Here is a 21,965-nt window from a genome sequence, read left to right on the forward strand (position 1 = left end):
ACAGGGTGCCCAGAGAGGTGGCGGATGCCCCATCCTTGGAAACATTCAAAGTCAGGTTGGACAGGGCTCTGAGCAACTTGGTGCGTCCCTAACCATGGCAGGGGGTGGGACTAAACGGTCTTTAAGGGTCCCTTCCAACCCAAACCATCCTGTGACTCTACGAGACCTTCGAATCGCACTCTAAGAAAGGCTGTAGGCACCCCTCTGTGCAGTGTTCTGCCCGTCCTTTACTCGCACCCGCTGTACTGCACGTCGCCAAGATTGTTTAGGAAAAAACAGCTCTCCTCGCACCAGCAACGCCGCGGTCCCCCACACCCAAAACAGCCGGCAGAGAGGACGGAGCCGCCGGGCGCCGTGCCGGGACACGGGGGAATAAAACCCAAAAGAACACGCTAGCAGAGGATGGTTTCGATCCATCGACCTCTGGGTTATGGGCCCAGCACGCTTCCGCTGCGCCACTCTGCTGCCCGTGTTCGCCTTACCCCCCGTCCCTCCTTAGCACAAATACGGCTACCGGATCCTCGCTCCTCGCCCTCCGTGTCCGGACTCATGCCCTCGCTGTCCCTGCAGCCCCGCGGTCCCGCCGCAGCTGCCGTGTGCCGGAGATACACTCGAAATAGGTAAGGAGTAATGGCCATAAGCTAAAACACAAGAAGCTTCACCTCAGCAAGAGGAAGAACTTCACGCTGAGGGTGGCAAGAGCGCTGGAACGGCTGCCCAGGGAGTGGTGGAGTCCTCCTCTCTGCAGACATTCAAACCCACCTGGATGCGTTCCTGAGTCGCCTGCTCCAGGTGACCCTGCCCTTGGCAGGGGGCTTGGACTACGTGATCTCCAGAGGGCCCTTCCAAGCCGAACGATTCTGTGAAACAACAAATGGCTTCAACTACCCGCATATCGCCCCTTTATTAACTAATATTAACTAATTTAGGTACAAACCACCGATGTGTCACCACGGAAAAGTGTCACATTCCCAGCTGCGCAGAGCCGAACGTCGCTCTGAAGCCCGCCGAGGGTTATTGATACGGAACGGACCCGCGCGGAGCCCCGGGCACGGCCCCGCCCCAGAGTGCTTTGCGCGTATTTGCATACAGCAATACTATTTGCATAACGCGGATTATGCGGATTTTGGGTCTTTTTGCCCCCTCTCCGCCGCCCCCTGCCCGTCAGACTCTCGGTTCGGCCGGGGTGCTGTGCACGACTGCTGCTGCGCCACCGGCACCGCCGATTCCTCCCACCCGGGTCACCCTGACCTTGCGGAGCCGGAATCCCGGAGGTACAAATAGCTTCGGGGAGGGCTGTGGAATCGTGCTCGCTTCGGCAGCACATATACTAAAATTGGAACGATACAGAGAAGATTAGCATGGCCCCTGCGCAAGGATGACACGCAAATTCGTGAAGCGTTCCATATTTTTTTTCCTCCCTCCCATCCAGCCCCATGCAGCCCTCCAACCCTGCAAGAGGAAGCTCAGGGGTGACCTTCGATGAGGCTCGGGCTCTGCTCGCAGGTAACAGCGATAGGAGGAGAGGAGATGGCCCGGAGCTGCGCCAGGGAAGGTTTAGGTCGCACATCAGGAAGATTTTATTCATGAAAAGCGTGGTTAAACATTAGAATTGGCTGCGCAGGGTGGAGTCGCCATCCCTGAAGGTGAAAGAACTGGACATTGCACACAGTGCCATGGTCTGGCTGACAAAGCGGTGTTTGGTCGGACTCAATGATCTCAGAGGTTTTCCAATGTAATTGATTCTGTGGTCCTGTGAGCCCCCTCTGGCGCCCCACCAGCTCCCAGGACCACCAGAGACACAGCCAGGATGACAGCGGGTCCCTTACTCCTTTCCTCCTGCTCCCATGCCGAGGTCCTGCTGGCCCTGAAGGCACAAGGATGAGCACTGAGGTCCCAGTGCCTCGGGAGGGTGTCTGACCTGGCTCAGCTCCTCGCTGCACTGCACACAACATGTTCTGCCCAAGAGATCCAGAGGCTCAGGGCTGTACCCCGGCTGGATCCAGAAGATTCCCTTAGTCCATGCACTGACTGCAGTAACAAATTCACGATGGTTGCTGCAGAGAATTGACTCACAAATGAGAGCGTTTGTCATGACCTTTCTGGCCCTCCAGGGTCTTGCCTCCAGACTCAGATTATTGTGCTGCCACAGGTTAGTACCTTTTTATATTTCATCTTCTCCTCATTATCCCTTGCTTCCTCTGCACACAGCACAGTGCAGGTTCTGGCACTGCCAAGCTCTCCTGACCACTGCATGGCACACATGTCAGTGATGGGCATTCTGCATTTCTCACTGTTGCCTTCCGAGGATTGTCTCCCCAAAATGGTTTTGTTCTCATGCAGGGTGTCTTAAGCAAAGCAGTGGGACTCTGCCCCACAGAACAGCAAATTCCCCTGGGCATTGCTTAGGTGCTTCCATGATGGAAGAAGTAGTTCTTGCTCAAGAACTGCACGTTCTGTAATTCACCTTCTTTCTCCACGCTACAGGATCTCATTCTTGTGGGACTCAGTGCTACCAAAAGAACAGGGCAAGATTTGGCAAAAAGAGCACCACTGAAGGCACAGGTACAACCCAGAGTTACCGGGGGCCAAAAAGCTCAAGTTCCTTTGTCTAGAGGGTGTGTAGCAAAGCACTGAATCGAGATGGACTGCTTCTCTTACAGATCTGCAGCTCCTGTAAGAAAAAGGAGAGCTCTTTTTCTAAGGTCTTTTATGAAGAGGTAGTGCTTTTTTGGCTTTGGAATTGGGGGTTTTGTTTTTATTCAGGCTGCATCCTGTGATGGGGTGAGTGAAGCTAAATGAGGTGGATGCTTTTTGAAAGAAAAAGCAGAACAGAGGCAGATGGTGAGGGGGAGAAAGCAAAAATAGGAAACACGAAACAAATATATTGTTAGAGATGCCATTTTTCTGTAGTAAAAATGCTTTAGCTTCTTGGTTTGCTTGACTGTTCCTTTTTTTTTACTTCATGTTTTCTGCATGTTTTATTGTATGTTAGGTACCACACAGCATAATTCAGTTTAAGATAAAAATTATTAATTCTTTTCAGATATGATGATAACAGATGAAAGAAGGAAGTTATTAAGCTCATGTGAAAGAATTTAAATGTGATGAATCATCCAACCTCAGCAGTGAACAATAAATGTGAGGAATTCTACTCTGGTATTACTTGGATTACACTGCTCAAGGTGCAGTCCGAGAGCAGGTCTTGACTTCACTTTTCTTAAAATCTCTTAAAGTACTTCCTGTGTTGTATCATGAAGGCCCAAATAACCAGGAGCTCGGTTTGGAAAGGAGCGTGCTCTCTGAAAGCCTCCCCCTTTAACTGAGTGTCAATTCATCTTTTATATTCTGTTCTTAACAATTTGAGGTGCTCTGAAAGCACGAAGGACCCGAACACAAGCAAGGTCTCCTGCTGGAACGAATCACGTGGAGATAAACCTCGTGGTTTTCAGTTTCCAGCTTTATTCTTATTCCTATTTATTAAATAGTTGCTTTGATTCTGTTTTGGGTTAGAAACAGACCGGTTACAAGATGAGAGGTGCTCTTTGAGGGGCTGACTCATGTCACTGCTGTGCTGTGTCTTTTAATGGGGCGTCAGTATTGCACTGGAACATGGAAACAAAGGAGTTTGTGCCAGTGCTGTAACTCCCTTTATGTTGAGAAATAACAATTATGTAACAAATGCAGAAAGCAAAGTGAAGACTCCCTGCAGGAGGACATTATGAAGTCCAAAATATTAAGAGGGGTCTGAAAGGGATTCTGTTCCTGGGGTGTACACACACCTGCTTAATGGTTTGGATTCACCCTCACCTTCCAAGTCCTTAAATCATGGGTAACTGGAATCTGGGAGAACATCCAGTGAAAGGTCTGAGCTTCCCATGCATTCTGGAAACAGGCTACTTGGCTAGATCAGCTTGGTCTCTGTGAGGGTTTTATTCTATTACACAGATTCATTAATTACTATATGAAGAAGTTTGCATTAGCATTTCCAGGGAGCAGTTTCTCAATCCCATTTCACAAATACTCATAAAACACAAGATAAATGGGGTACTTGAACATTTTGCTGGGCTAACTGATGGCTCTTGTAGCAACACGGGGCATTTTGAAATGAAAATTACACTTCAGGAGGCAGAAGGCTTCTGGGGTTTGTGAGGTGCATTATTGCCATGCTTATGGCTGGGAGCTGAACAAGAAGATGTTTGCTCTGGAAACTACTGAGGCACAGTGAATATTCATCAGCAGAAAGGTGATAGTACAGCCAGGATTTTCAATTGATGGAAGGGGAGAGAGCAAGCTGAAGCAATGTAGCTGTGAGACTGCTGTACAAACCTCTGTAAATAAATATGTGAATATATATATATATAAACTATATAAACCTCTGAAATTCCTTCCTGAGTGGATGCAGTTTGGGACTGGGAGGAGGCAGCTTCTGCACCTGGCCTTGGAATTTCATTCCTGAGTAGCAGCTGCTGCTTTGTAAGACACACTTCCTTGTACCAGCAGCGCTGTTCATTTTGGGACCTGCGTGAAACCGCTCCGGGGCAAAACATTCACCTTGCTGACAGAGGTGTCTGAGTGGTAAAACCAACATTAATACAAATATTGGTGGGATTTAGAGCATTCCCAGTGCTGTGTCTGTCACACAGGATCAGCTCAAGCAGCTGAAATAAACACAGGCTGGCAGATCCTAATGGGATGAAAAGAAATTAAAAAAAACCCCTCACAAATACGGCAAATATACATTAACGTAATGGCTTTGGATTTTTTTCTTATGTAGTAATTAATTTTTGAAGGCACTGACACCGACCTCTGTTTTTACATGCTACTTTTAACTTTATTAGCATGCATAACAGCAGCAGCTTGCTTAACTTAGTTGGCATAAGAGGTGAGTTGCTGCATAACTGGTTTTGTTTCCAAATTACCCGGTAGACATAAATGTTGTTTGTACCCTCTTGCTTCTCCCAGCAGCTTTGTGATTTCAAAATAATCAGGAACCTTAAGCACACAACAGGTTCTGGTGTTAATACAGTTCTGTTCTTTGGAATGTGGATCTATTTATACAAACAGTAACTATATTTGTGAAGGCAATCAGAAGAATTAAATATGAAAAGCCTCTAAAATAGTCCTATTCACTTGGAAACAGTATCACAGTAGGTATTTTACAGAAATAATGGTGAATGGTGAGAAATTATATTTAAATTAAATGGGTAGAGTGCAAGGGATTATCTTTACATGTATGTATCATTGAGAATTTGGGCTATTTTGAGAAAAACTATAATCAAGCTACAATAATTCTTTTAAAATGTACTTCTCTGTGAACTCACATAGTAAAATGTACTATGAAAATCTCCTCAGAGGCCAAAACTGTAAATGATAAAAGACATTGAAATAGATTTTAGGAAGTGATGCTCTTTTCTTCAGTTCTTTATTTTCAAGTTATGTAAATGTTGGACAACAAACCAAAAAAATCTGTTTTGATTATTCAGCTGATTCAGCAAATGCAAATAAATATTTTTATAAGCCTTCAGTTGTCTGCTGGTTCTTGAGCCAACTTGTTTGACTTGTTACTGTGACTCTACCAAAGCGTACAGAAATGATAAAAAATAAATTGGCAGGTATGATCTTCCCTCTTGTGTTTAGATAAAATTCTTCGTAAATATTGCTGGCTAACTTAGTCTGTGTTTTCAGCTATTTCTTTAAAAACGCAGGCTGTGTCAGCAGGAGCGTGCGGAGGTGCCAAGGACCTGCTGGAATGCAGGCTGTGTACATGTCACTCTTAGAACACACTGTGACAACAAGGGCTCCAAATTCTCACCGCGTTTTCTTCCTCTTCGTGTCACCGATTCAGCATTTTAACAGGTAGGTCGCATTCCAAACACTTTTTGCTCTTCAGAGGAAATTTCTAGTTTTGTCTCTGAACCTGGCCTTTCAGAAGGTAAGATAACAACACAGTACTTTGGATATTCTTCCTGCGAATTGCTGCTTATGCTTAGGAAAACGGTGTATTTTTTATTAAACATAACACACCTAATTGAAACTTGTTATTAACTATTAAAAAAAACATATTGGGTTACCCCTACCCTCTGGGCTTCAGTGAAAGGCTGAGAACAGTTTTTACCTGAGCGCTACTGACTGCTCCCTCCGAACTGGACTAGACTCACTGCCCAGATTTAACGCTTAAACCCCGATTTTTAGCCATTTTCCTTAAAACCGGGCCCCTCCCCGCCTTCACGTCACCTGCGCGCCATCAGCGCGCGCCGGCGGTCACACGTCCCTTGTTTACCTCGGTCGGTGCCGATGGTGGCGGCGGTGAGGGATCCACCGACTGACCGCCCCGGCGGGGCAGCGTCTGAGGGGGCGACGGGAGACTGGGGCGGGGGAAAAGGGAGGGGCGGCAGGGAGAGGGCGTTCCTCCCACGGGCGCGGTGAAGCTTGTCTCCTCTCGGGCGGTGTGAGGTGGGCTTGTCCTCCCTCAGGAGCGGCGGGAGAGGCTGGGCTCGCCTCAGGGGTGGCATGAGGCGGGAATGCGTGTGTGCGTCCCACCAGGAGCGGTGTGAGGTGGGAATGTCCCCTCCTCTCCCCTCAGGAGCGGTGTGAGGGGCTGGTCTCCCCTCAGGGGTTGCATGAAGCGGGGAACACGGTGAAGGGCTGCGGGACAGCCGCTCCTGAGGGGAGGGGAAGGGAGGGGAAGGGACATACCCGCCTCACACCGTTCCTGAGGGAAGGTGTGACCCCTCCTCTCCCCTCAGGAGCGGTGTGAGGCGGGAATGGCCCCTCCTCTCCCTTCAGGAGCGGCGGGAGAGGCTGGTCTCCCCTCAGGGGTGGCATGAGGCGGGAATGTGTGTGTGTGCGTCCCAGGAGCGGTGTGAGGCGGGAATGTCCCCTCCTCTCCCTTCAGGAGCGGTGTGAGGGGGCTGGTCTCCCCTCAGGGGTTGCATGAAGGGAGGAATGTATCTCCGTGTGTGTGTGCCTCAGGAGCGGCGCGAAGCGGGAATGTCGCCTCCCCTCAGGAACGGTGTGAGGCGGGTATGTCCCTTCCCCTCCCTTCCCCTCCCCTCAGGAGCGGCGTGAGCGGCTGTCCCGCAGCCCTTCGCCGTGTTCCGGCTGGAAGCGGCCCCGTTCTCAGCCGCTGCTGCCACGGAGAGGCGCGGAGGGGGGAAGACCCGAGGAGGCGGGCGCGGGTCGGGAGCCGCCGGTGCGGGGCGGCAGCGGGTGCTTGGCTTGCGAGGAGCCAGAGGTGTTCGGCCGTCAGCCCCCGCTGTGCTGGCTCCGGACGCTGAGGTACCACCTGTTGTTCTGAGCTGCCTCTCAATAAAGCCTCTCCTTTTTTTCTAGGCTCACCATGTCCCTGCCAGCAAAGAGGTGTGGAAGGCCCCCAATGTTGTCTTTTCTGGAAAAGAAAAAGAGAAAGCAAAGTCTTGATAGAAGAAGGGGGAAAACAAGGATTTATGTGGGGAATCACATTGACCGGTGGCTGACACTTAAGGAAAAGTTGGATTTCAGAAACGACGCAGAAGTCGCAGGGTTTTTACTGGACATGTGAGTGGACTGTCACAATACTCCTCTGCTTGCTAATACCAAGTAAATAATTCTGGATGGTGATACTAATTGTGTATTTTCTTTCTAGGTATGACAGCTACAACCCGTTGTCAAAAGCTACACTCTGTCCCCTCTCTGAGGGTGTGAGAAGGATCACTGTGAAGGAAGCAAAAGCACTGTCAGCCAGCACTTCTTTAATAGCAGCAGAGGGAACGTTAGTACTGTCCTCTCCTTATGTGGGAAGGGTGGATGAAATCTTTTTCTTGGTACCACTTGAAAGACTGTAGCTGATGTTTAAAAATAATGAGGTAAAAGTTGCTCATAAAGAAGGAAAGTATACAGCTAATTTTAGTTAAATTGGAGATTTTAAATATCTTTTGTAAAGATTTTCTGTCTTTGTTTTCTTGTTTGTAGAGTTGAGTATATGACACTAGTGTAGATGAAACAGAGGCAGAACTTTCTGCAGAAGAAATGTTTCAGTTAACAGCTTGGGTTGTATTTGCAGGTATGACAATGGTGACCAGCTGCTTAAAGAATCTGCTTGTTCTGGATTTGGAGATGTGAGAATTGTAACTGTGAAAGAGGAGGAAGAGATGCTGCCGGCCTGCCTCTTGACAAGGACAGCTGACACGTTAGTGACACTGTGGTTTTTTGCATGTTTTGCATTTGAAAGTATTTTGAATTGATTTTATTATCACACTTAATTTCATTTATTAGAAACTCATATCATTCATGCTCTGCTTCATTATCTAAAAGCACCTTAGTACATAATCAATGGTCCAGTCCTTCCGAAGCAAGAATCTGAAAGGGATGCTGGAAAAGTTGTAAAATTCCTAAGAGTACAAGCAGCAAATCCAGTGACTGCCTTCCTTAGTTATGTGCAAGGTTCATGAGTGCATAAGAAAATATCCAGTACTTTACATGTATCCCTGTCAGCAGTTAGGCTTTTACAGTAGCACAGTGTCCAGGCAAGTGCAACTGCATGTGCTTTAACGTTTCTTGAAAGAAAAATGTTTCATTTTTGACCCAGTGATGTTGCACACCAGGTGATGTGTTAAACTATCTAAAAATAGTGCCATGCTCAGCGAGGCCACCCCACCATCGACTGCTGGTGTCTGTTACTGCAGTGTCTTCAGTAACTGGGGCATTCCCAGTTGAGATCAGAGGAGCCTCCAATAGGTATGCTTGTCCATTACTTTTTCTTTAGGTTTTGGTTATCCACAACAGTGTTACTGAATAATTCACCCATGTCTTAGTTTCCTGACCTTTAAAAAACTGTATCTTTTAATGTGTACAGGGAGACACAGAGACCATAGGACACTGCATTGGCATTGCATGGTGTGTCCAAACCCCTCGCTAATATGGTGAAGTATGTCAAGTACCATGTTTGTCTGATTCTCATCATCCACTCTGGTTTTGCTTGTGGCTTTCCTAATTGTTCTTACTTTTGATTTTAGTAGGTGAGCAGGTTGGGGTTCGAGCAGTTCTTTGGCAGAGAAGAATCCTTGGAAGCTAGGTCAGGAGAAAATAAATACCAGTGCTGATGAAGCTGAAAAATTCAAGTACATTCTTCAAAATAGCCTTTTTCTCTGGCACTATAATTTTAGTTCGGAGTGCAGCAGTAACTGAATTCCTGGGACTGATTTGATACAGGTGAGACAGAGGCTTTGTGTTTAATTGATTGCTTATTTCAGCCTTCTGAGATGTGAGAAATATTGTGAAAAATTCTTTGGTATGAAAACAACTTTGTTGCCCTAACAGGTAAGGCAGTGAGGCTGTGGAACAGTCTCATGATAATAATGTGTAGATTCTAAATTCCACCAATTACATAAAACGCTGGACAAATGATCAGGCACGTACACAGTGGGAGTTGTGCAAGGCTAAGGAACAACAGCTGCCTAAGGATAAGGAGAGTCAAACATAAGAGGAGTTTAATGAGGCATCCTAGGGCATGCTGTGTTATTTATTCCAGGGAATATTTACCTACTGGGAGTAGTTGTATAACCTCACTATGAGGAAAATGGTTTGTGTTTCAGTGTCTGAACACCAAATCAGTGGTGACACTGTCAGGTTTGTCTGTAGTTCACAGGAGAGCAGTGAGGCAGAGTGATGATGCCACTGAGGTGCTGTGGGATGTACATACAAGGGTCAAGTCAGTTCCCCAAAGACCTGTTGGTAGCTGAGCTTGGATCTTAAAAGCAAGACCAAACTCAATTGCTAACTCACTGTTTTTAGAAATCTGAGCAAATAGAACATAGTGAAGTTTCTTCAGAAAGGAACAGTGCTTATGTTAATGTATACTTTTTTCTTGTTTTAAAAGGTGTGATACTGCACTTCCTATTGAAGGGAGGCGATGCAGGCGGGTATTTCCTGCTTTCCAGGCACTTGAGTGTCATGTTTTCCTGTTGTTGTTTCAGGCTTTACCAAATATGTCTTTTCATTCTGTGCTTGTAGGAGTCAGGAAAAGAGCAAGGTCTTCTTGTAGGTGCTTTATTAGCACATTCAGAATTAATAGTCATAAAGCAGCTGTTGTATTCTAGGCTTTTTGCTTTTGAGTCTAGTTTTAGGTTGGCTAAACACTATTAAGGAACTGCACACATCAAAGACAGTGGAGGAAGAACACTTAAATTCAGCTTCATTGATGGCTTAATATTTGGTTTCTGGCTTGGTTTTAGTGTCTTGCCTGATGACATTGCCTTTCAGCAGTTGTTGTTGTAGAGAATTAAGTTGATGGAGAAACAGTGAGGGAGTCAAGTGACTTTGAGATTCCTGCCAGATGAAATGGTATGGCTGTTTGAGTTGTGGCTGTTGTGAGGAGCTGGCATGTTGATAGAACAGGAAGAAAAGAATGTACAGAATTTCTGATTGAAAGTGGCATTAGCAGGGCAAAGCCAAATGGAAGGGTTGCCAACCCTCATCCAGTAAGGTTCCTGAAGACATTCAGTCCTACTCCAATGCTTCTTCTGTTATTGGCTTCTAACTTTAACATTGGAATTTAACCAAGCTAGTTTAAAATTCTTTTTCTGTTTTACATGTAACAATTACAAAACTGTCAAAGCAGATAATAAACAGTATTTTTTTAATATATGTTATTTGCTCTAACATGGAATAGTGATGAGTCAAAGTAGTTGAACAGGGTTTTTTGAGGAAGCTTTGCGGAATTTGAGATTCTTTTACTGTTGTAGCAGTTGAATGATAGGGATTCAAAAATTCCTTTACCTGTATTAATAAGACAGATTCTCATGATAGAACTGCCCATGGCAGGGGGTTGGAATGAGATGATCTTTAAGGTCCCTTCTAATCCAAACCATTCTGTGATTCTATGAACTGCCTTTTCTGGAATTTGTTTATGGACTGTATTTTTTCTTTTCCCCCAAATTCAGTAAAAAATGAAACAGAATACAAATACAAAATGTATACTCAGAAGTGTCCCAGCAGTTCAGCAAGGAAGACTGAAGCCTGTAGGATGAGTTGGTGTCAGTCAGTAGTAAATGTTGAGTTGGGAAGCCCCAACTTTGTGGGAGGCTTCAGCTTGTCCCTATCTCTCCTAAAGTGGCAGTGGCAGCACCTTTTGTAATGATTTTTGCTATGCAGCTTTCCTCATAGCTGTGGGACTTTGCAAGACTCTGTATTGCAGAACTTCTCTTCATCTTGAGTAATGTGTTCTCTGAAAAGCCAATTACTGTCCAGACAAGGCAGTTGTAAAGTGTAATTCCCTTAGAAAGCAAATAAAAATCTCAAGGGAAGGTCCAGCAAGCTGTTAATGCTGAAGACTTACCCTGACAGAGGTGAACAGCTGAGGAGTTTCTTAGCAAGCAGGAAAGAAAAACTTAAATTTAATACAAAACGGAAAGAAAAAAAAAGCCTGATAAATATAACCTGCTTGGTAGGACAGCTTCCTGTGCTCTCCAAGCAAATCAATTTTCAAAGCTTTGTTTTGACTAGTTGCAATTTTTAATTGGCTTAAAAGATTCAGCCTGTACTGTTTTTGATCTTTAGTGTTCATAGTTTGTTTTTAATTAAAGAAAAAAAAACAAAAAGAAAAGAAACAAAACCCAAACCAGCCACCCCCCACCCCTGGCAAACCACAGTCTGTGGTTATTTCACTAATGTGACTTCAAAGTGACTGTAACACAGAAAATTGAGTGGTTATTCTAAGACAAATAATTTACTTTGTTGAAATGCTGAATGTTGATCTGTATTTTGCTATAGTGAAACCTCTGTTTATACATCATAAAAGCATAAGATGTTGGTCTCTTTATATGTATTGCACATACAAAAGCACAAATGCACTTATTGTGATATTTTCTCTTATTTCCAAGTTGGAAGATTGTATTAAGGGAATGCACTTTCTTAGAGATACTTAGTGAAACATTATAAATTTATTTCATGTTTAGGTATTCGAATGTCATATTGTAACTGTTATTATTGTGTTGCTTTTCAGGGTGAGCAGCAAGAAGAAAATCACACTCTTGCATAACAATATGGGGCCAGTTTTTAGTCCATTTTGATTTTGCTGTGAGGTTATTGTAAACTGTAAAGAATTACTGTAAGTTGTATGAAATTCCATGTTATGTGTTGAACAGCACATTAAACTTAATTACCTAAAGTTTTATTGTGTTATGTTACGAGTGGATTATTTCCCTGTGAGAGTCTGTACAGAGTTCTCTGAGGGGCAACAAAAAAGAACAAGCCAAAGTGCTCATGGTATTGCTCAAACTTAGTCAGAATTTAATAACTTTGTAGGTTATGTTAATGACTAAATTCCTTACATTTTACTTAAAACTCAAAAGAATTAAGATTGTAGTATTGTAGTGTCAGTTGCAGTGTCAAGTGTGCTTCCATCTGAATGTGTTTCTTGGAATGCTTTTCTTTGGGGAACAAATTTAACATATCCCATATATTGGAAGGCATTTGTGCAGTTGATTGATGCCCTGAAAAATGCTGGGTAAAAATGCTGGACTATAGATAGTATTGTGTTGGTGCCTTCAAAAAAATGAGATCAGCTACTCTGGTGCTTATCTAAATATCTTTTGTTATTGAATCATTTGCTCTCTTGCTTTGGCTTTTGATACTACGAAAGCTGATATATGAGCTGATAAATGATGCATCTTAATTATTTTCTTCTGTAACAGAGATGAAGTAAGTGGAGTACTTTCAGTAACTGAAGTTCTACAGAACGGTGTTGGCAGTTCCAGATCTGTTTTGTAGTTACCAAGTATGAGTAATCCTGGAAAGGTTTTTAACTGAGAAGCTGAGGTTAGTATGGTTGCGTTCAGTGTATGGTTGTCAGAAGCACAGAAACTTCCAGTCTTCTGATTTTAACTTTTTTTTTCTTTAACCACACACTTGCATAAGCTTTCAGGTCTTGATCTTACAGTATTCACGCCAGCTGGGCTTTCCCACCAACTTACACTAGAACAGCCTCTCTGTGGGGAGAAATTCCCCTAATTAGGTCATTAGACTCTGCATTCAGTTTTTTAAATGAGCTACTTCACTGGCTGTAAGAAACTGCTGTTGCTCCTAAATATTGTATTGATACTTTGGAAGTATCAAAATTCAGTGTTGCTTTTTGAACAATGGATTTCTCTCCAAATGTTGCACAGATAAATCACTAAACAACAAAAAAAGTTGAGAAGGTAGTTTTTTGAGGCTTTCTCAAAATGAAAATGCTACTTCCTCTGTATTTGTGTTCTCTCTTTGCTCTGTACCTTTCAAATTTTTCTTTGACTACCAAACATTCATTCATGTAAATAACTCAGTTTGGCTCACAGAAGTATGACTGGTGACACTTATTCTTACTGAAGTGTCTGTCAATGCTCTCAGATTTTCAATTGTCGGTGTCATTACAGTGAGAAGGGAAGAGGACTCAGCCTTCAGTTATATTTTCTTTCAAAGTCTACAAGATCAGAAGAATCTGCAATTGCAGTAGCAACTGCACCATATTCTCAGCCAGTTCAACCTCCTTCTTGGGCCTTTTTGAATGCACACTGCAAATATTTATATTATTAAAGACTCACTGTTATGTGAGTAGACTGATACTGCCAGATTTGTTGAGTTGCACTCACTATGTAAATTACTGGTAGAATGATTATTCTTGTTCATAGTACTGGAATATGGTACAATTCATCCCTTACTAAGGTTTCCCCCAAACCTCCCATTAGACTGGCACTTCATGCTGAAGAAAAATCAAGAGAAATAGACTTCAAAAATTTCCTTTTGTGATGTTATAGTGTGACAGATTATATATTTGGGTTGCTATATGAGCATATGCTTTTGAATATCTGACTTCTGTAGAGCAGAATGTTATCATTATTATTTTCCAGTAAAGTTAGCAGAATGGTGAATGGAAATTATTCTGAAACAAGATTCTTTCTTCCACCAAGAATATGATGAGCAGTGGCTCTGCTTTAGTCAAAGTGGCCAAGTACAGCTTTCAGCTCCTGTGGGTCTGTGGGAACTGTGGAACTTGACCATGTTCAGATGTCAGAACTAAACCCTTAAGATAACTTACCCTCTTGTTCCAATGATACATTAAAAATGTACATTTAGGAGAATTACTTTAGGCAGAATCTTAAGTTGTGCTGTTGGCAATACTGAATACTTAGGGCATAAACCTGTAATGTTAAATGAGAAAATCTTCTGTAGAGATTTATAGTGAAAGGCAAATAGTAGCTATAAAAACACTGAATTTTGCTTTTGTTTTGTGTTTGTAAAGTGGACTTACTGTGCCAGTTGGTTTCCTGAGAACTGTGGATCTATCAACTCTTTTGAAATGTGAGCATTTACGTACATAAACTGGGCAACTTCCATCCAAACAAGGACAGTTCTGTGTTGATCTTAAATTTCAAACCATTGGTTAAAGAATTGAAGTTACAGTGCACTGGTTTTCATAGTACTAACTTAATCCTCCATTACTTTGCCTTTACAAGAAGCTATTTTCTAAAATCCAGTGATTACGATTGTGCTCTTAGCTCACGTAATGTAGTATTGCATGAAAACTTCATGTGTCTTGCTGGGGAAAGGTAGCCTGGCCTGTTTTGTGATGTACTTTTGTAGTAAAAATCCCCTACAAAACAGAAGGAAAAATTGTTTAAAATAGCTCTCGCAGATTTCTTGGTGAAATAAGGAGTTGTGCAGATCATCACAGACACACTGGAGAGGGGAGTAGAACTGAGGTGAGATACTGGAATAGAGTACTTAAAAAACCTGTTTCAATGCCCTGTTTTCTTGCCATTTCCAATGGCTGTTTAATTCTTTGGCTCTTTTCTTACTCTGAATGCTTAAAAGTCTGTAAAGCTTGATCAGACAGTCAAGAGGAATGCTGCACCGAGGCACATTATTTGATAGGGATGCAGGAACCTGGTTTTATTCTGAATTCTTTAGGCTTAGTAGATCACCATGGGTTTTATCATGTCGTAAAATTGAAATAAATTTGAAATACAACTTTTATAAGCCGTGATCATTTGTCTGATTTAGTAGTATGAAATACTATCATTGGTGTGAATATGCTTGTTATCACTTTTGCAAGAGGCTTTCATGTCCTGTACTTGCTAGTGAGGAGTCTTTTGGGCTTCTAAATCAAGACACTTGAACAAGTTTCAGCTGTGTGTCATGTTAAGCATGTTCTCATGAGTCACTGCTGAAAATACTGATCAGTGGATGGCAGGAAGGAGAATGCATCAAAGGAGGAATTCCAGAGGTGGGAGAAGTGGAGTTCCAGTTTGAGATATGTAAATGAGATGTGGATCAGAGAGGAATGGTGAACCTGAGCATTGTTTGTGGTTTGAGTGGTTACCTGTGTCAGGACAAGCCTGCTTCCTCGCTTTTCCCTTGTCTCAGCAGAAGCAATTAATTTCATTTATAATTCCAGAGAGATTCCTCACCACTATAGCACTCAGAGCCCTGGAAGTGAGGATTGTGGTTTCACAGCGCTGAGAATTCAACAGATAAATTGGACACTTCTGAGATCAGGTAGAGCTGATAAGGGTGAGAAGTTACATCTTCGCCACCTCACGTAGGTCACAGAGCAATACTTTTTTCTGTAGTTCTTGTGTATAAGTGTAAAACTGATGTGTATCTAAGATGCCAAAATCAGTCTGCTCTGCTCAGTGCTGTTTGTAATTGTGCTCTGTATGCAGTGTTGAGTGTAGCTGTATGCAGAGACTGCCCAGGGTATCTAGAAATAGAGAGGGCAAGTGTTTGTGTGTGCATGTCTGTACACACAGTCCCACTCTCCAGTTTATTTTGTGAAATCTTAAACTAACATGGATTGAAGGGGACCTCTGAAGGTCATCTCATCTACCCTGCTCCAAGCAAGGCTGACTTCAGGTTTGGATCAGGTTACTCAGAGCCTTGGCCTTCTGAGAACCTGGGTATTTATAGAATTTTGAAATGTTGTCTCATAAAACACAGGATCCAGAATGGTTTAATTTTGCATTGCTGTTTTCCATGTTTCTTTTTCACTCTTCCTGTAGTAGTCCAACTCCTGATCCATGGCTTTTAAGATATGCAACCTGACAGTATGGGAACCCTTAAAATACACTCACGTGGGCAACTTAATAATACAGCTACAGACAATTTCTGATTTGAATAGCTTTGTATGTGCTAGGTAACAGTGTGTGCACGTGGAGATATTTTAAGATGTATCACAAAGACCTTTCTTTCTCTGGCTTTAAGGGAGGATATGGTCTGCAGTGAGATGACCACAGGCACCATGTTAAGTAGTCTTTTTAATGTGATTACTGTTGTGTAAGGTGTTTGTTGACATTTCCTGTCTGTAGTAGCAAAAACACTTCAGTGAGTGTGTATGCAGTAGGTAGAGAGTGAAAAATCAGGGTCTCTCATATGGACATATGTTGCTATTTAATTTAGTTACACTGGCTCTTTGGCTTCAATCAGGTTAAATGAAAAACTGCATGTGCTTTCCCAGAAAAATGTTGGGTTTAGATATTTTAAATCTAACTAAAGAAGTAATTGTTTTTCAAGATAGGCTGTTCTTTTCTGAAGTAAGTGTGTATTCCTGTTCTTTATCTCCACATCCTTGGAATATCTGTCAAATTTCATCCTTGCTCTTCCTGGTTTCTCTGCACAAATTTCTTTCCCCTGCTATGTGCTCCTTCTTGGTTGGTCAACCTTGGTGCAGACATTAGAACACATTTCAGGAGAAGAATTTCATCAGTGTTTGTAAGCTTCGTTAATAATGATTTCAAAGCCGTTTTTGACATGACCTATTTTTCAGATGAACACAGTAACACTAAGACAAGAAGTGCTATCTTCAGTGGCAAAAATAAAATCCTAGTGTAGTAGGATTTTTTGGAATTTAAAAAATCCATCATAGGATAAACTTGACCTGGCTTTGAGTATGGTACAATAGTGTTTAGCTTGTGATTCAGCCGTTGATCTGGGATGACTTAAACTGAGTCTCTACAGAGCAGCTCTGATAATTCTTGTGCTGGTTTAAATCCCAAATTAGATAAAACTACTTGGGGATAATAGAGTGCAACATATCTAATATATCCCAGTGACTTGTCTCTCCTTTTCTTTTCCAGAAGGGCAGATGAAAGTACAGGTTGCAGTAGATAATTCTCATAGGTGAAAGGGATTCTTGTCTGTAACATCCTGATTCAGTGTGTTATGTGGGCTTACAGCTATGAGCTTGGGTAAGACTTGAACAAAAATACCTCACCAGGTTGTGCTTTGGTTGTGAACAGCTGCAGGTGTGTTTGTGAATGTGTAGAAAAAAATAACTGTTCCTGTAATTCATGTAACTGTTGTCTCCCTATATCTAAAATAGTCCTAAATCAGCAATTTTTTAAAGTCTGGTCATAAGGTAAAGATTTGCATAACTTTATTTCAAGATTGATGAATTATAAATAAATACAGGAAATGCAGGAATGAGGTATTTTTTTCTTCTTTGTTAGGATAGTTTCCAAAAGCCATAGCCAGAAGAGGATCTCTAATGGAAGTCTGGAAGTGCTCTAGTGAGCGTGCACAGTGTTCCTGTCAGGCCCCCATTCCAAGGCTGTGCAGGGCTGCCAGGCTGTTCAGGGTAACAGTGGCTCTGGGGTGGAACAGGAGCCCTGGGCTCCAGTTCCAGCTCCCACAGCTGCTGCTGCTCTCCCCTTTTCCTTTCCCAATTTCCCCATCACCTCTGACAGCGCTGCACTTTGTGAGTCCCTGTGGTAACCTGGAGACAGGAACTCACCTAAATACACCCTCAGAAGGGTGGTGTCTTTTGGGGTTTTTTTTTGGTTGTTGTTTTTTTTTTAATTCCTGTCATTTCTTTCATGTGGTTTGTTCTCACACACACCAGGGAGATGCTGTGAGGCTGGGAACCAGTGGCAAGCCCAGGAAATGACATTACCACTGCAAGCTTGGGATTGAACTGTTGGCTGAACGTTGATTTGTGATGTGAAACACCTTTTCACCTTGTAGTCATGTATAAAAGCACTGAGGAAAAAGCTGATCCAGCTATTTAACTTATTATGTCAAGTTATTCTGGGATCTTAGGCAAATAATACCTATTTTTGGTGACAAATTTAAAGCCTACTGAGCATTAGAAATAGGATATTAAGGGTTTTACTTAAAATTATGAGCTTCCAGAATGCTGATTTTAAGAACTTTTTTCTTCATTTGCCTATTCTGCCTCATCCCTTCCTAAGAAAAAAAAACCCAACAAAACACAACCATAAACAGGTGTTAAGAGGAAAAAAAAGAAGTTTATGAGGATACTTAGTAGATGTTTTAAATTCAGTTGTTTCAAATATTGATTACTCTTTCATATTAGATCTTTGTGGTGTAAAATGGCAAAGGTGAGTTCCAAACTGCAGGGCAGTATTGATGTATTTAATGGTGAGGTGATACCAAGCATTCTCAAAGAGGGTGAATTTTGTGTTTAAAATTGTGTAATGGGAATTGGAAGGAAAAAATATAATTAGGTACATATATGTTTCTCTTAGGATGTCCTGCTTACATCCATCCTAATCTTGGTTTATTCAGTTACAGCTGTCAGTGATGTTTTTCTTCCCCTCTTGTGTACTAAAACCCTGCCTCTGCAATTACTGCAATTTTTTTATTGGGAAAAATAGCCTTTCAGTCTTTTCTTACAAAGGAAGAGAATTAATGGAGTGAGATTTTCAGCTGCATTTACATGTTTGGGTTTGTGTAAAGACCGAACAGAATCACAGGTGTCTCATTTTCAAAAAAAGTTGGTAAACTGAATGAAAAATGTTATCTGTGGAAGAAATTGAAGACTGTTACTGGTGTTAATTAGGAAGCATGTTCTTACCTGTATTTGCTTTTTTCTTTAATTAAAATGGAGCATAAATCAAAGAATGAGAATGCATAAATCATGTGACATTACAGAAACACATTTTGTTGTACAAGGGCTATTAGAATAAGAGATTTTTAAAGCCTCTGAGGTAGTGTGCTACCAAGTGTTGTCATTGTTGTCATATTGACACAAACTCAATTCATAATGCTGCCTTCAAAGCTTGGCCAACCTGAGAAATTTCTTTGAAATTAAGATGCCTTTTTTTGAGCGACATTTTTCTTAAAAGCTGTAGGAAGTAAAACACACGAAAAGGTCAGGCCCAAAGGTCAGGCAGGAAGACCATCACTGGCCCCAAACTTGAGAATAAAATCATTTCTGGAGAGCTCTGTACCAGTATATGACAAGAAATGCATTGAATGATGTGTCACAGATCAGTTTGCAGAATTGTGCTTACATGAATAATCAGTTTGATTTCTGCAAATAACTTCTTACTCAGTGTTTTCTGGGGAGGGAAAAACACAGCCTTATTAAGTAAAATAAAGGCAATTTGAGTGAAAAGTGCCATTTGGGGTGTGATGGGGGGAAATACAAATAGTCCCTTGAAACTGATTAGTAGAAGGGTAAAAATTCATTAGAATCTTGGAGCCTGCCAACGCACTAATTAATTAAGCTGTTGAGTTGCTGGTTTGTATTGGCTGAGCTTCTCAAGTCATCCCCAGCACTGACCAGCCCCAGGGCAGTGACAGCAGTCTGCAGGGCAGGGCTTGTGTAGCTGCTCTATTTACAGACAGGTTCTAAATTTAATAGTGTTTTGCAAATATGTTTTGAGTTAGAAACTTTAGTGGTGATGTGTGAAAGTTGACTGATTTTAAGCTTGTGTCCTTGGGAGAAAGGGCAATGTGTATGTGAGCTGCAACCTCCTAATATTTCAATTCTACTTCTACTCACAGTTTCTGGTTTTGTTTATATCTAAGAATCCTGTTAGAAAGTGGCTGGATTTTATCTGCAAAGCTTTTGTTCTTGGCAAGTTTCAGGTGACATAAACAGCTTGTGATAAGTCAGAAAAGTCCTGTAGTCCTGTAGCTGATGCTGTGGAATATGCTCTGCTGTGTAGTTGATGCATGTTGCTGTTTTTCTGTAATGCTGCATCCTCAGAAGAGCTTTAAGTGCATTTTAAAATTATTATTTATTATAGTCTGTATATTTATTACACATATAGAAATGCTTCTCTTCATGTTAGCTTTCCGTGATTTCTACTGAGCAAAATTTGTTCTTCTGTTGTTTTGTTTTTTTTTTTTTTCTGAGCCACATGTTCAGGGGAGGTTTTGGTTGGACATTAGGAAAAGATTCTTCCTGCAGATGTCAGGAGACTGTCGGGCACTGAACAGGTTTCCCAGGGAATGGGCACAGCCCCAAGGCTGCCAGAACTCCAGGACCATTTGGACAATGCTCTCAGGGATGCACAGGGTGGGATTATTGGGGTGTCCTGGGCAGGGCCAGAAGTTGGATTTTGATGATCCCTGTGGGTCTCTTCCAGCTGAGGATATTCTATGATTCCTTGTCCCAGTTTTGCACCTCACTCAGTGATTTAATAACAGACAATGAGGAACTGTGTGTTGCTGACTGTAGTAACTGTAAAAATTACAAGCAAATTGTTCCACATTCCTCTTCTGTTCAGTTTTGTCACGACCCAAACAGGCAGTTCCCATGGCAGCAGGCATGCCCCACAGAATGCACTGGAATAGATGGCACTTGGGAACACTGGTGAGAAACTTTGGATCCTCATCACGAGGCAGGTTATTTATTTGGTGGTTGGAATACAGTCTATTGCATCATTCCTTTTCTAGACTGAAATGAAAATAGAATATCATCTTAAATTAACCACAGGCTAATTCAATTAGCAAAATAAACTGAGGTGAAGGAGATGGGCTTTGAAGAACCCAAGTCCTCAGCAGAGAGATTTGTTCCTCTGTTGAACATCTGTCAGTAATTACTGTCTCTGAGCATCAGAGGCTTCTGGTCACAGACTCTTTCTGGCTGTTCCTCACACAACCCTGTGGTGGCCTTTGACTGATGAGACTCTGCTTCATTTTTCTGCTCCTGATTGAGGTATTGTAGTGCCTGTGTGTTGGTATTCTGAATATGCACTGAAGGGAACTGTTTTCCTTGTGTGTGGTTCCATTTTCCCCAGGGGACTCACCTTTACAGTGGTTATTATGCATCACCTAGGTGAACATGTAGACATAAGTGACATCTTTCTGCCTCAATATTCTATATTTGCAGTAGATATAAATTGGTTTTCATTGATTTTTCTTTTCTTTTCTCCCTGTGTCCAAAGGACTTTGGTATTGATATTTGGGCAATTTTTTTTTTTTTAAAGGTAATCTCAGACCTGTCTGTGCTGTCAATTTTGTATTGCAAGACATGTTAACATGAGTCTGAATCTTGAAAAGACTCTTGTCTGTCCTGTCAGAAATGTTTGTGTTCTCCCCTCACCCTTCTGGAGGTTGCTTGAGCACATTGTGATTTGCACAGGACTCAAACATAATCTGTCCAGCACAGCATTTGTTCGGGTTTTTTCCTAAATCATTTTAAACAGCTATTTGTTGTTCTAGTGCTCCCCTCCCAGAAAGAAGTCAGTAGTGTGACTTTCTCTTCTATCAAAACTTTAAAAGCTTTATATTTTGAAGATAAGGTGTAAACTTAAGGAAATTTCATAGAAAAAGCAATTGAATATGACAACCATTCTGAATATTTTGGGATTTATTAGGAAAATGAGAAAATCTATTGGGCCAAACCTGAGACTGACTGTACTTCAGTACCTTGTTTCTGTTTTCAGGAAGGACATTCTCAGGCAGCTCCATCTTATGTCAGTGTTACAAATGCAGTTGTGCAAGACTGATTCTTGGTAGATTTTGTATAAATGGAGAACAGAGGTTGGTTCTTGTGTTAGAGGATTCCTAACAGGGATGGAAAATGTCCTATTTTAAGTTGTTCAGCCTTTGGCTACACATTAAAAATACCAATGCTAAATACTTTATATGGATGTGAAAAGCAGTGCTGCTGTCATCGTATTCCTTACAGGATCTTTGTGTGCTTTGAATTCAGCCAGTTTCCTTATAGGCATCTTACACTATCTGTTTATGGAACA

The 21,965-nt window shown here is 42.2% G+C and overlaps 1 protein-coding gene and 2 non-coding genes across 11 annotated transcripts; 2 read left to right on the forward strand and 1 right to left on the reverse strand.

The window, feature by feature from the left end:
- Positions 1-393: 393 nt before the first annotated feature.
- Positions 394-465, reverse strand: TRNAM-CAU (transfer RNA methionine (anticodon CAU)). Its single transcript has one exon. It is a non-coding gene; the product is annotated as a tRNA-Met (tRNA).
- Positions 466-1,306: 841 nt separating this feature from the next.
- Positions 1,307-1,413, forward strand: LOC138120381 (U6 spliceosomal RNA). Its single transcript, XR_011155841.1, has one exon. It is a non-coding gene; the product is annotated as a U6 spliceosomal RNA (small nuclear RNA).
- A 3,213-nt stretch (positions 1,414-4,626) lies between these two features.
- LOC138119942 (uncharacterized) lies at positions 4,627-12,148 on the forward strand. 9 transcript variants are annotated; one of them, XM_069032257.1, is made up of 8 exons: positions 4,627-5,859; positions 7,336-7,539; positions 7,628-7,753; positions 8,045-8,170; positions 8,613-8,718; positions 8,837-8,908; positions 8,997-9,192; positions 11,984-12,148. In XM_069032257.1, exons 1-5 carry the CDS (start codon positions 5,753-5,755, stop codon positions 8,695-8,697), a joined length of 648 nt encoding a protein of 215 aa, XP_068888358.1. In that variant the 5' UTR covers positions 4,627-5,752; the 3' UTR covers positions 8,698-8,718; positions 8,837-8,908; positions 8,997-9,192; positions 11,984-12,148. The 9 variants fall into 9 exon arrangements, with proteins under 9 accessions (XP_068888358.1, XP_068888360.1, XP_068888357.1 ...); XM_069032259.1 differs by having other exon boundaries at positions 9,000-9,192; XM_069032256.1 differs by having other exon boundaries at positions 8,613-8,908.
- The last annotated feature ends 9,817 nt before the right edge of the window (positions 12,149-21,965 follow it).

The sequence above is a fragment of the Aphelocoma coerulescens genome, chromosome 18 (genome assembly GCF_041296385.1).
Source record: "Aphelocoma coerulescens isolate FSJ_1873_10779 chromosome 18, UR_Acoe_1.0, whole genome shotgun sequence".
Lineage (NCBI taxonomy): Eukaryota > Metazoa > Chordata > Aves > Passeriformes > Corvidae > Aphelocoma > Aphelocoma coerulescens.

What these genes read in the sequence shown, in the direction of transcription:
- LOC138119942 (XM_069032256.1), top strand. Translation starts at nt 5,753, where the DNA reads ATGCAGGCTGTGTACATGTCACTCTTAGAACACACTGTGACAACAAGG. An exon ending in CCGATTCAGCATTTTAACAG is followed by an intron (nt 5,860 to 7,335) that starts GTAGGTCGCATT and finishes CTTTTTTTCTAG; the next exon opens with GCTCACCATGTCCCTGCCAG. An exon ending in TTAATAGCAGCAGAGGGAAC is followed by an intron (nt 7,754 to 8,044) that starts GTTAGTACTGTC and finishes TTGTATTTGCAG; the next exon opens with GTATGACAATGGTGACCAGC.